General features: G+C 48.8%; 1 protein-coding gene across 1 annotated transcript in view; it reads right to left on the bottom strand.

The window, feature by feature from the left end:
• Positions 1-1,498: 1,498 nt before the first annotated feature.
• Positions 1,499-10,441, bottom strand: part of LOC309375832 (putative CENPB DNA-binding domain-containing protein 1) — a gene marked incomplete at its 3' end in the record, with an annotated part of 146,563 nt that continues 137,620 nt past the window's right edge. The window contains exons 2-3 of the mRNA XM_081921749.1: positions 4,125-4,739; positions 1,499-1,603 (exon numbers count right to left, since the gene is read on the bottom strand). Coding sequence (XP_081777875.1) covers positions 1,499-1,603; positions 4,125-4,478 — 459 coding nt within the window. The 5' untranslated portion in view covers positions 4,479-4,739. The remainder of the gene's footprint in view (positions 1,604-4,124; positions 4,740-10,441) is intronic.

Here is a 10,441-nt window from a genome sequence, read left to right as displayed (position 1 = left end):
TGAGAACCTTTCCAAGCCGGTTTGAATAGGACTAGGCCGGTTTGAGCCAGTCCAAGCTGGTTTCAACCAGCTCAAACCAGTTGGAAAAAGTCCAGGCAGGTTCTAATTTGCCCAGACTAGTTTGAACTGGCCCAAACTGGTTTGAATTACCTCAGACTGCTGGAAACAGGTCTAGGCTGGTTTGAACCGGTCAAAGCCAATTTGTGCTGGTCCAATCTGGTTTCAACTGGTCTAGGCCTGTTTGAACCGGTCGAGGCCGGTTTCAACCAGTCCGGGCCAGTTTGAACCAGCCGAAGCCAGTATGAACTGTTCCAAGTGGGTTGGAGCAGGCCCAGACAGGTTGGAGCAGGCCCAGGCCAGTTGGAGCAGGTGCAGGTTGTCAGGGAACTGCCATTGGAGAGTCAGATGGTGGAAGGGCTCAAGGAGGCTAGGAGACCCTCGGATGCTGAGGAAGGAACCAGCAGGGGGAGAGAGAGAGTTCCCGCAGAAACTCAGTCGGAGGGATGGCTCCAAGATACTTCCAGTGAGAACAGCGGAGAGGTTTCAGGACCTCCGCTGGGGACGCCCACTCCGCGCAGGAAACTGTCACGCAGAGATTCCAAAAGGAGAGTTTCCGTTAAGGAACTCCTATGTTGGCGCAAATTCCGGAAGCGCCCACTGACGGATTCTGCCAGCGATTGAGGTAGCCATGCGCCCATGGCTCCGCGGACAGGGAGAGTTTAGAAACTGATTGCAGGAGTTAAGAACTCAGCCATTTACGCACAAGCAGCCCCTTAACCCATCACACAGGTCATTTGAAATTTGCCCAAGCTGGTTGGAACAGGTCCAGGTCAGTTGGAACCAGTCCAAGCCGCTTGGAACCTGTTCAGACCGGTTTGAACCAGTCCAAGCCGATTTGAACAAGTCTAGGCCGGTTTGTGCCCGTCCAAGCCGGTTTGAACAGTTTGAGGCTGCTTGGACCAGTTCTGTGTCACTTGGAAGCAGCCCAGACCTGTTAAAACCAGTTCATACCAGTTGGATCCGGTCCCAGCCAGTAGGAACCAGCCCAAACTAGTTAGAAAAGGTCCAGGCGTGTTCCAACTTGCCCAGGCTAGTTTGAACTAGCCCAAACCGGTTGGAACTAGCTTACACAGGAACAGGTCTAGACTGCTTTGAACCAGTCCAAGCAGGTTGGAACAGGTCCAAGCCAGTTGGATCCTGTTCAGTCCTGGTGAAACCGGTCCAAGCCTGTTTGAAAAGGTCTAGGCTGGCATGAACCAGTCTAGGCCAGTTTGTGCCAGTCCAAGCCAGTTTGAATAGGTCTAGGCCTGTTTGAACTGGTCCAGGCCGGTTTGTACTGGTCCAAGCCGGTTTGAACAGGACTAGGCCGGTTTGTGCTGCTCCAAGCCGATTTGAACCTGTTGAGGCCAGTATGTGCCGGTCCAAAGTTTGAACTGGCCCAGACTCGTTGGAACTAGCTCAGACTAGTTGGAACAGGTCCAGGTCGCTTGGAACAGGTTTATGTCACTTGGAACCAGCCCAAACCTGTTGGAACCAGTTCATACCCGTTGTATCCGGTACAAGTCGGTTGGAACCGGTCCAAGCTGGTTTGAACCAGCTCAAACTAATTGGAGAAAAGTCTAGGCGGGTTTCAACATGCCCAGACCAGTTTGAACTGGCCCAGACGGGTTGGAACTTGCACAGACTGGTTGGAACTGGTCTAGACGCCCTGTTACCATCAATTCTGTTGGAACCGGTTCAGACCGGTTGGAACCGGTCCAAGACAGTTTGAACCAGCTGTAACCAGTTGGGAAAAGTCCATGCGGGTTCCAACATGCCCAGACCAGTTTGAACTGGCCCAGACGGGTTGGAACTGGCTCAGACTGGTTGGAACTGGTCTAGGCTGGTTCCAACCGGTCCAAGTTGGTTGAAACAGGTCCAAGCTGGTTGGACTCTATCTAGGCCTGTTTGAACCGGTCCAAGCCAGTTTGAACCAGTCGAGGCCAGTTTGAACCAGTCTTGGCCAGTTTCAACCGGTCTAGGCTGGTTTGAAATGGCCCAAGCCAGTTTAAACAGTTCCAAGTGGGTTGGAATTGGCCCAAGCTGGTTAGTACAGGTCCAGGCCGGTTCAAACAGGACTATGTCACTTGGAACCAGCCCACATCAGTCAGAACCAGTTCATACAGGTTGAGGCCGGTTGGTGCCAGTCCAAGCCGGTTTGAAACTGCAAGGGGGTACCGAGTACAGACCCATTATCAGGGTTTGGCTCTGCTGGTGGCACCTACCCCTTTGGTTTCGCTCTGCGGTGGCATCTATTCTCCTTCTTTCCTCAGTGGTGAAGAGGGTCGTTAAAAGATGCCTGCAATCTTGCCACGTGGGTAGATGGGTTACTGTGACTGAGGCAATTAGGTCCTGCATAGCTTGAGCATTTTCAGAAAAAGGCAGGGTATGGGTTTTCCAGTTTAGCAGGTCAGTAGTAGTGAATGGCACATACAGTGGTGCCTCGCAAGACGAAATTAATTCGTTCCGCGAGTTTTTTCGTCTAGTGAATTTTTCGTCTTGCGAAGCACGGTTTCCCATAGGAATGCATTGAAAATCAATTAATGCGTTCCTATGGTCAAAAAAAGTCCAAACAAAGCCAAATTTGGTACAACAAGAGTTTATTAACTGCTCTTTAAAGTCACACATACTGTAAAGAGCAGTTCAAAAATTGAAGGAACAATAAATTAAGTTTCTAAACATGACAGAAAAACATTTAAAAATCAACAAAGTGTACAGTACATTTTCTAAGACTCTGGGGGACCACTCGAAGAAGGCTCCTCTTCCACTCTTTGCTTCTTGCTCAAGAACCTGTCCATAGTCTGCTGCTTCATCCGCCTTTTCAGCACCTCCCTGAAAGGTGACATGACCGTCGCATCATAACTGTTCCCAAAGTCACGTGCCTTGTGCTTGTCAGGGTGGTGCTGGTCTGCAAAAGTCTGCACCTCCTTCCACTTCTGGCAAATGTCCCTCAGTTTTTCGGAGGACAGCCGTTCCTCAGTTGCTTCCTCCTCTTCCAGCGAGGCCCACTCCTGCGCAGCCTCTGCCTGCAGTTCAACCAGCTCCTGGATGGTCAGCTCGTGGTCGTGCTCCTTCACCAGCTCGCTGATGTCCTCCTCTGTGACCTCCAGTCCCATGGTCCTCCCCAAGGCAACAATGTCCTGCACCACTGTTGACTCTGGTGCATCAGAGTCACTTGGTGCCACACAGTCCAGCCACAGGCTGCGCCAAGCGCAATTCAAATTTCTCTGGCTGATCCCGTTCCAGGCCGTGGTGATCATCTTCAAGCAGGTGACAATGTCGAAGTGGTCCTTCCAGAATTCCCGCAGGGTGATGGTGGTGCAGTCAGTCACCTCGAAGCATCGCCTGAAAAGCTCCTTGGTGTACAGTTTCTTGAAATTGGCGATGACCTGCTGATCCATCGGCTGGAGCAGTGGCGTGGTGTTAGGCGGCAGGAACATGATGCTGATGAAGCTAAACTCCTCCAACAAGTCCACCTCAAGGCCTTTAGGATGAGCAGGAGCATTGTCCATCAGAAGCAAAGCCTTCAGAGGCAGGTTGTTGTCCAGCAGGTACTGTTTGACAGCAGGGCCAAAAGCAAGATTGACCCAGTCCACAACCAGCACACGTGTGACCCAAGCCTTGCTGTTGGATCGCCACATGACACTCAGCTGCTCCTTGTCGATCTTGTGTCTCTTGAAGGCCCGTGGGTTCTCCGAGTGGTACACCAGCAGGGGCTTGATCTTCAGGTTGCCGCTTGCGTTGGCACAGAAGAGCAGGGTCAGACGGTCCTTCATGGGCTTGTGGCCAGGCAACTTGGCCTCCTCCGGAGTGATGAAAGTCCTTTTGGGCATCCTCTTCCAAAACAGCCCGGTCTCGTCACAGTTGAAGACCTGCTGTGGAACCTGCTGTGGAACGTAGCCCTCCGTCTTCACAACCTCCAGGAACTCCACTGCAAAGTCTTCAGCCGCAGGAACATCAGAACTGGCAGCCTCTCCATGCCTGACCACGCTGTGGATTCCGGATCTTGTCTTGAACCGGTCAAACCAACCTCTGCTTGCCTTGAAGACTTCTGGCTCGCCTGAGGTTCCTGGCTGATCCTGGACGAGGTCTGTGTGCAAGGCCTTGGCCTTCTCGCAAATGATGGCCTCAGTCACTGTGTCCCCTGCATGCTGCTTCTCTTCTAACCAGATGAGCAGCAACTTCTCGACCTCCTCCAGAACAGCTGGCCGGTTCTTCATGATCCTGGTGACTCCCTTGGCTGCATCAGTCGCCATGATCTTCTCCCTCATCTTCAGGATGGTCCCGATGGTCGATGGATTCCTGCCATACTCCCTGGCGAGGTCCGTCACACGCATTCCGCTGTCGTGCTTCTGGATGATCTCCTTCTTCATTTCCAGCGTCACCTTCTCCTTCTTCCTCTCGCCGGTCTCTGCAGCAGCAGTCTTCTTGGGTCCCATGGCAGCACAGCTCCTTCGTAAACTCAGAAAAAGAAAAAAAAATCAGTGATGTGCTTCAAATCCAAAAAATTCAAAAGCACACAGCCACCCACCACACAGAAATTAAAACCCAGAACCAAGTCCTTGAATCCCAAACACCCCAACCCAAAATCCAACCCCCCCAAAAAAAGTTTTAAAAGTTTAACTAACCAAATGGATGCAAAAGAAGTTCTGGAAAAGCTTCAACAATCAATCACCGAAGTCTTCAGAAACCTCAAATGGCTGCAAAAGAAGTTTTGGAAAAGCTTAAAAAATCACCAAAGTCTTCAAAAACCTCAACTGTTCCCCCAGCCACCCATACCACGCAGAAATTGCAAACCCCTACCCAACTGCTCCCCCAGCCCCTCCCCAACTGCTGCAAACCCCTCCCCAACTGTTCCCCCAGCCAACCAGCACACAGAAATTCAAACTCAGAAAATTTTAAAAAAACAACAACATGGCCCAATGGTCACAGAAAATCAAAAAAATTAAAAAAAACCACAAGCTCCCAGATTGCTGCAGAAACCTCCCCAACTGTTCCCCCAGCCAACCAGCACACAGAAATTCAAACCCAGAAAAATTTTCAAAAACAACAACAACATGGCCCAATGGTCACAGAAAATAAAAAAAAATCAAACCCCCCCCCACAAGCTCCCAGATTGCTGCAGAAACCTCCCCAACTGTTCCCCCAGCCACCCAGCACACAGAAATTCAAACTCAGAAAATTTTTAAAAAACAACCACATGGCCCAATGGTCACAAAAAAATCAAAAAAATTCAAAAAACCCCCCACAAGTTCCCAGATTCTCTTAACCCACCCCCCAACACTAAGTCCTTGAATCCCAAACACCCCAACCCAAAATCCAAAAACCCCCAAAAAAGTTTTAAAAGTTTAACTTACCAAATGAATGCAGAAGAAGTTCTGGAAAAGTTTTGGAAAAGCTTCAAAAATGAGCAAAGTCTGAGAAAAGGCTACCAAACCGCGTGCTAACAGTTGCTCCTCGAAGTCAAGTCGCAACTGCAGCTGTTCAAGCAAAGCACCCTTGGTTTTAACGGTTTTAAGACAAAGGAAACAAAGTCGCAAGATGTTTTCGTCTTGCGAGGCACGCCCATAGGGAAATTCGTCTAGCGAAGCGACGCAAAAACCGAAAAACCCTTTCGTCTAGAGAGTTTTTCGTCTTGCGAGGCATTCGTCTTGCGGGGCACCACTGTATTCTGGACTGGGCTCTTCACTTTAAACCGGTTCCAATGGGGTGGGACATTATCTTGATGACTTTATTCTCGTCGCAAGACAATCTTAGAATCAGAATCATAGAGTTGGAAGAGACCCCAAGGGCCATCGAGTCCAACCCCCTGCCAAGCAGGAAACACCATCAGAGCACTCCTGACATATGGTTGTCAAGCCTCTGCTTAAAGACCTCCAAAGAAGGAGACTCCACCACACTCCTTGGCAGCAAATTCCACTGTCGAACAGCTCTTACTGTCAGGAAGTTCTTCCTAATGTTTAGGTGGAATCTTCTTTCTTGTAGTTTGGATCCAATCTGTAGCTTCAGGCTGACTTTCAGGTACAGTCTGATGCGGCAGGTTCCTTAGGGTTTGGCGTCTATTTTAAAGGACAGTGGTGTGCGCAACCTTGACCTTCGACCTGGCAGGTAAGCCTCTAATGTGTGACCTCACCTTCCTAGATTTTTTTCCGATCGTGGTCGCGGTACACTTGGTGGGCGGAGGAGTTCAAAGATCACCGGGTAGGCTTCTGGACAGACAATCAGGCAGTTGCCTCAGTCCTGTCAAAACAGTCATCACATTCCCCGAGGGTGGCAGCCCTGCTGAGATCCTTTGTCCTTTTGTGCCTAAAACTAAACATTTATTTCTCGGCTAAGTTTGTACCAGGAGTTAATAACGACATTGCGGATGCTCTATCTCATTTCCAGACGGATCGCTTCTGCTAGTTAGCACCAGAAGCACAGCAATTGCTACAACCATTTCCAGAGCACCTTTGAGCCTTGGGAGCAAGACGTCCTGAAGAGAGTATTAGCATCTGTTGCCCTGTCAACACTTAGATTATATAAAAAGGCTTGGTCAGATTTTTGGGCGTTCCGTAATAAAATAGAGAAGATAGGTGTGACACCCCCCCCCCTACGAAGGCAGAGGTTCTAAAATACCTGGTGCATTTACGAGGGTTGGGCCTCACAGCAAAGACACTTAACATACAGTCTAAAGTGATCTCCTTCTTTTGTAAGGCCATGTACTCGGTAGACTCTTGTGCTGATTTTCTGGTGTGGAAGGTGCTGGAGGGCTGGCGCAGGCTTCAGCCTCCCAGCACCGATGGTAGAAGACCCATAAACTTCAACATCCTATGTCAAATCCGCAAAAAACTCAGGGCCATTTGTTGGTCAAAGTATGAAGCACGTCTATTTTCAGCGGCTTACTCCATCGCCTTTTTCAGTGCCTTGTACATAGGTGAGGTGCTTTGCGACGACCAGCCAGATTCTGTCGCACGTGGGATCCTCTAAAGGAGCCCTAATTCGACTTATAGCAACTCAAAAGAAAGGGCCATGCCCAGTAAAGGACGCAAGACGATTTATATATTTGAGACCAAATACCCCTAGACCATTTTTCATACATGCAGATGGCTCCCGCCTTACAAGACATCAGTTTACACGCGTTATGCGTAAGGCATTTGCTGCTTGCGGTTTTCCCCCAGCTGAATTTGTGGCCCACTCATTTCGGATCGGGGCAGCCACCACAGTGGTACATTTAGGCTTACCGGCTGAAAGGATAAAGGATCTGGGTCCATGGAAGTCAGATGCTTTTAAAGGGTATATTCGGAGGCCTTTATGACTATTTTCATCAGCCCTGACCCCTCCTTATTATGCTCTTTTCCTTTTAGGTGATGTGGTTGTGCGTGTTTGGCTCATAGGCCATAGTAACGTCCACTGGGCCAGAAACCGTGCTGTCAGCCATGGCCAGGGGTGCAGGTTCGATCTGCCAAAAAATGTTGAAATCTCCTGGATCACTCGCCGTGGAATGCGTTGGGTGGAATTTCTGCCAGCAGTAAAAGCTAGAGCCACAGTGAAAGGCCCACCAGATGCCCTTGTCATTCAGCTGGGTGAAAATGATTTTTTTTATATAGAATATTTATTAAAAATTTTAGTAATAATACAATAAAAATAAAAATAAAAAATAACAAAAATACAAAAATAAAAATAATTAAAAACACACAGATTTTCCATTGCTTATTTTCCTTTAGCTTTAGCTGGGAGGGGTGGCTAACAATCCAAAGGACAGGATCACACTTCAAAACGACCTTGACAGATTAGAGAACTGGGCCAAAACAAACAAGATGAATTTTAACAGGGAGAAATGTAAAGTATTGCACTTGGACAAAAAAAATGAGAGGCACAAATACAAGATGGGTGACACCTGGCTTGAGAGCAGTACATGTGAAAAGGATCTAGGAGTCTTGGTTGACCACAAACTTGACATGAGCCAACAGTGTGACGCGGCAGCTAAAAAAGCCAATGCAATTCTGGGCTGCATCAATAGGAGTATAGCATCTAGATCAAGGAAAGTAATAGTGCCACTGTATTCTGCTCTGGTCAGACCTCACCTGGAGTACTGTGTCCAGTTCTGGGCACCACAGTTCAAGAAGGACACTGACAAACTGGAACGTGTCCAGAGGAGGGCAACCAAAATGGTCAAAGGCCTGGAAACGATGCCTTATGAGGAACGGCTAAGGGAGCTGGGCATGTTTAGCCTGGAGAAGAGGAGGTTAAGGGGTGATATGATAGCCATGTTCAAATATATAAAAGGATGTCACATAGAGGAGGGAGAAAGGTTGTTTTCTGCTGCTCCAGAGAAGCGGACACGGAGCAATGGATCCAAACTACAAGAAAGAAGATTCCACCTAAACATTAGGAAGAACTTCCTGACAGTAAGAGCTGTTCGACAGTGGGATTTGCTGCCAAGGAGTGTGGTGGAGTCTCCTTCTTTGGAGGTCTTTAAGCAGAGGCTTGACAACCATAAAGCACCAATGCAGCAGCAAGCAAAGGCTATAGCAGCTCAGTCAGCTGCTTGTGGCTGGAAAGCCAGACAGGATGTTTGTGACTGTTGCCATGGGAACAAAGGGGCAGTCCATTCTGTACTGAGCACCGGATGTTAGCTCAGTGTGTGTGTCATATGACCCGTACTGGAAGTACATGGGTGGAGTTTATTCTTACTGCTGTTGAGTGCAGACATGTTTCTCTGTACTGATGTAAGAGACAGAAATAAAGGATGTAAATAGATTTCTGTCTGCTTCTTTCCCCTCCCTGGGGGACACCAAAGGGGAGAGAGAAGGAACGGTGTGTTCTTCTCATACATCTGGGAAGAATCGCCGAGACCTCGCCTGCTTATCTGCCGGGAGTAGCAGCGGGGAGGTCGCCAAGGAATATCTGCCGGTGCCTACGTTGTGGCACATTCCTCTGACTCAGGCAGAATTTCAACAGATTCCACCTAAACATTAGGAAGAACTTCCTGACAGTAAGAGCTGTTCGACAGTGGAATTTGCTGCCAAGGAGTGTGGTGGAGTCTCCTTCTTTGGAGGTCTTTAAGCAGAGGCTTGACAACCATATGTCAGGAGTGCTCTGATGGTGTTTCCTGCTTGGCAGGGGGTTGGACTCGATGGCCCTTGTGTTCTCTTCCAACTCTATGATTCTATGAGGATCTTTCCCTCTGGGCAGCTGAAGGTAGAGAGAGGAGAGGAGCTAGCCCACGGGTGTCTTCTCCTGGGATCTTTCCCACAGTGGTGGGTGGCCCTGTGGAGCAAGGGAGTTCCCTACATTTGCAGGCTGGCACTCCTCCCAACAGTTCAGGGCAGCCTAAATGTCCTTTCCCCACATTGCACCTTCACAACAACTCTGTGAAGGAGGTTCAGCAGATTGATGGTGATCCATGCAGAATCACCAATGAATTTGGGAGCAAGGATTTAAATCTAGGCCTCTCCAGCCCAAGAGCAATACTCTGCACTGGATCTCAGCACTCTACATTTAGATAGCTTGTGATTCCTTCTGACCTTTCATCTTTCTATTCTGAATGTGCAACAATGCCATTTAATTTATGTGTATCCACAAAAAAGGAGGGGCCAGGAAGAAACTCCAACCAAATAAAATGTCAATGGAAGGAATAAGGAAGCAAGGTTGGAATGAGAGTTGCAATGTTCATTTGATTCCCAGGTAGGTTTATTGCAGGTGCTAGTGAACTTTGGCCCTCCAGATGTTGCTGAAGGACAACTCCCATTCTTCCAGTGTGGTTAAGAGCGGTAGACTTGTAATCTGGTGGACCAGGTTTACATCTCCACTCCTCCACCTGCAGCTGCTGGGTGACCTTGGACTAGTCACACTTCTTTGAAGTCTCTCAGCCCCACTCACCTCAAAGAGTGTTTGTTGTGGGGGAGGAAAGGAAAGGAGAATGTTAGCCGCTTTGAGACTTCTTAGGGTAGGGATAAAGCGGGATATCAAATCTAAACTCTTCTCTTCTTCCTGGCTGTTAGCTATGCTGGAGCTGATTAGAGGAGTCGTTCAGCAACATCTGGAGGGCCAAAAGCCGCCGCCCCTGGCTTACTGGAAGGCTCTCTTTTGGGGGCAAAGATAGAGTGGCTAATGATCTGGGAAGATGAGTGCTGCAGCCCAATACTACTAATACTAATACTAAATTATTATTTATATGCCACCCATCTGACTAGGTTGCCCCAGCCACTCTGGGTGGTGTCCAACAGATTAAAACATCAGTAACCTCTGGAGGGCAACAGGTTCCCCATGCCTGCTCTAGGGAGCTTTTGAGGTAGGGTGCCCCACTTACACATCCAAAAGGGAGAGCATGCTTTGCATAAAAGTTGCTCGGTCCCTTCTCCTGCCAACCTAGCAGTTCGAAAGTACATCAAAGTGCAAGTAGATAAATAGGCACCGC

Source organism: Podarcis melisellensis, assembly GCF_964234715.1.
Source record: "Podarcis melisellensis genome assembly, chromosome: 8".
In the NCBI taxonomy this organism is placed as follows: domain Eukaryota; kingdom Metazoa; phylum Chordata; class Lepidosauria; order Squamata; family Lacertidae; genus Podarcis; species Podarcis melisellensis.
This window is presented reverse-complemented; position numbering and strand designations above follow the sequence as displayed.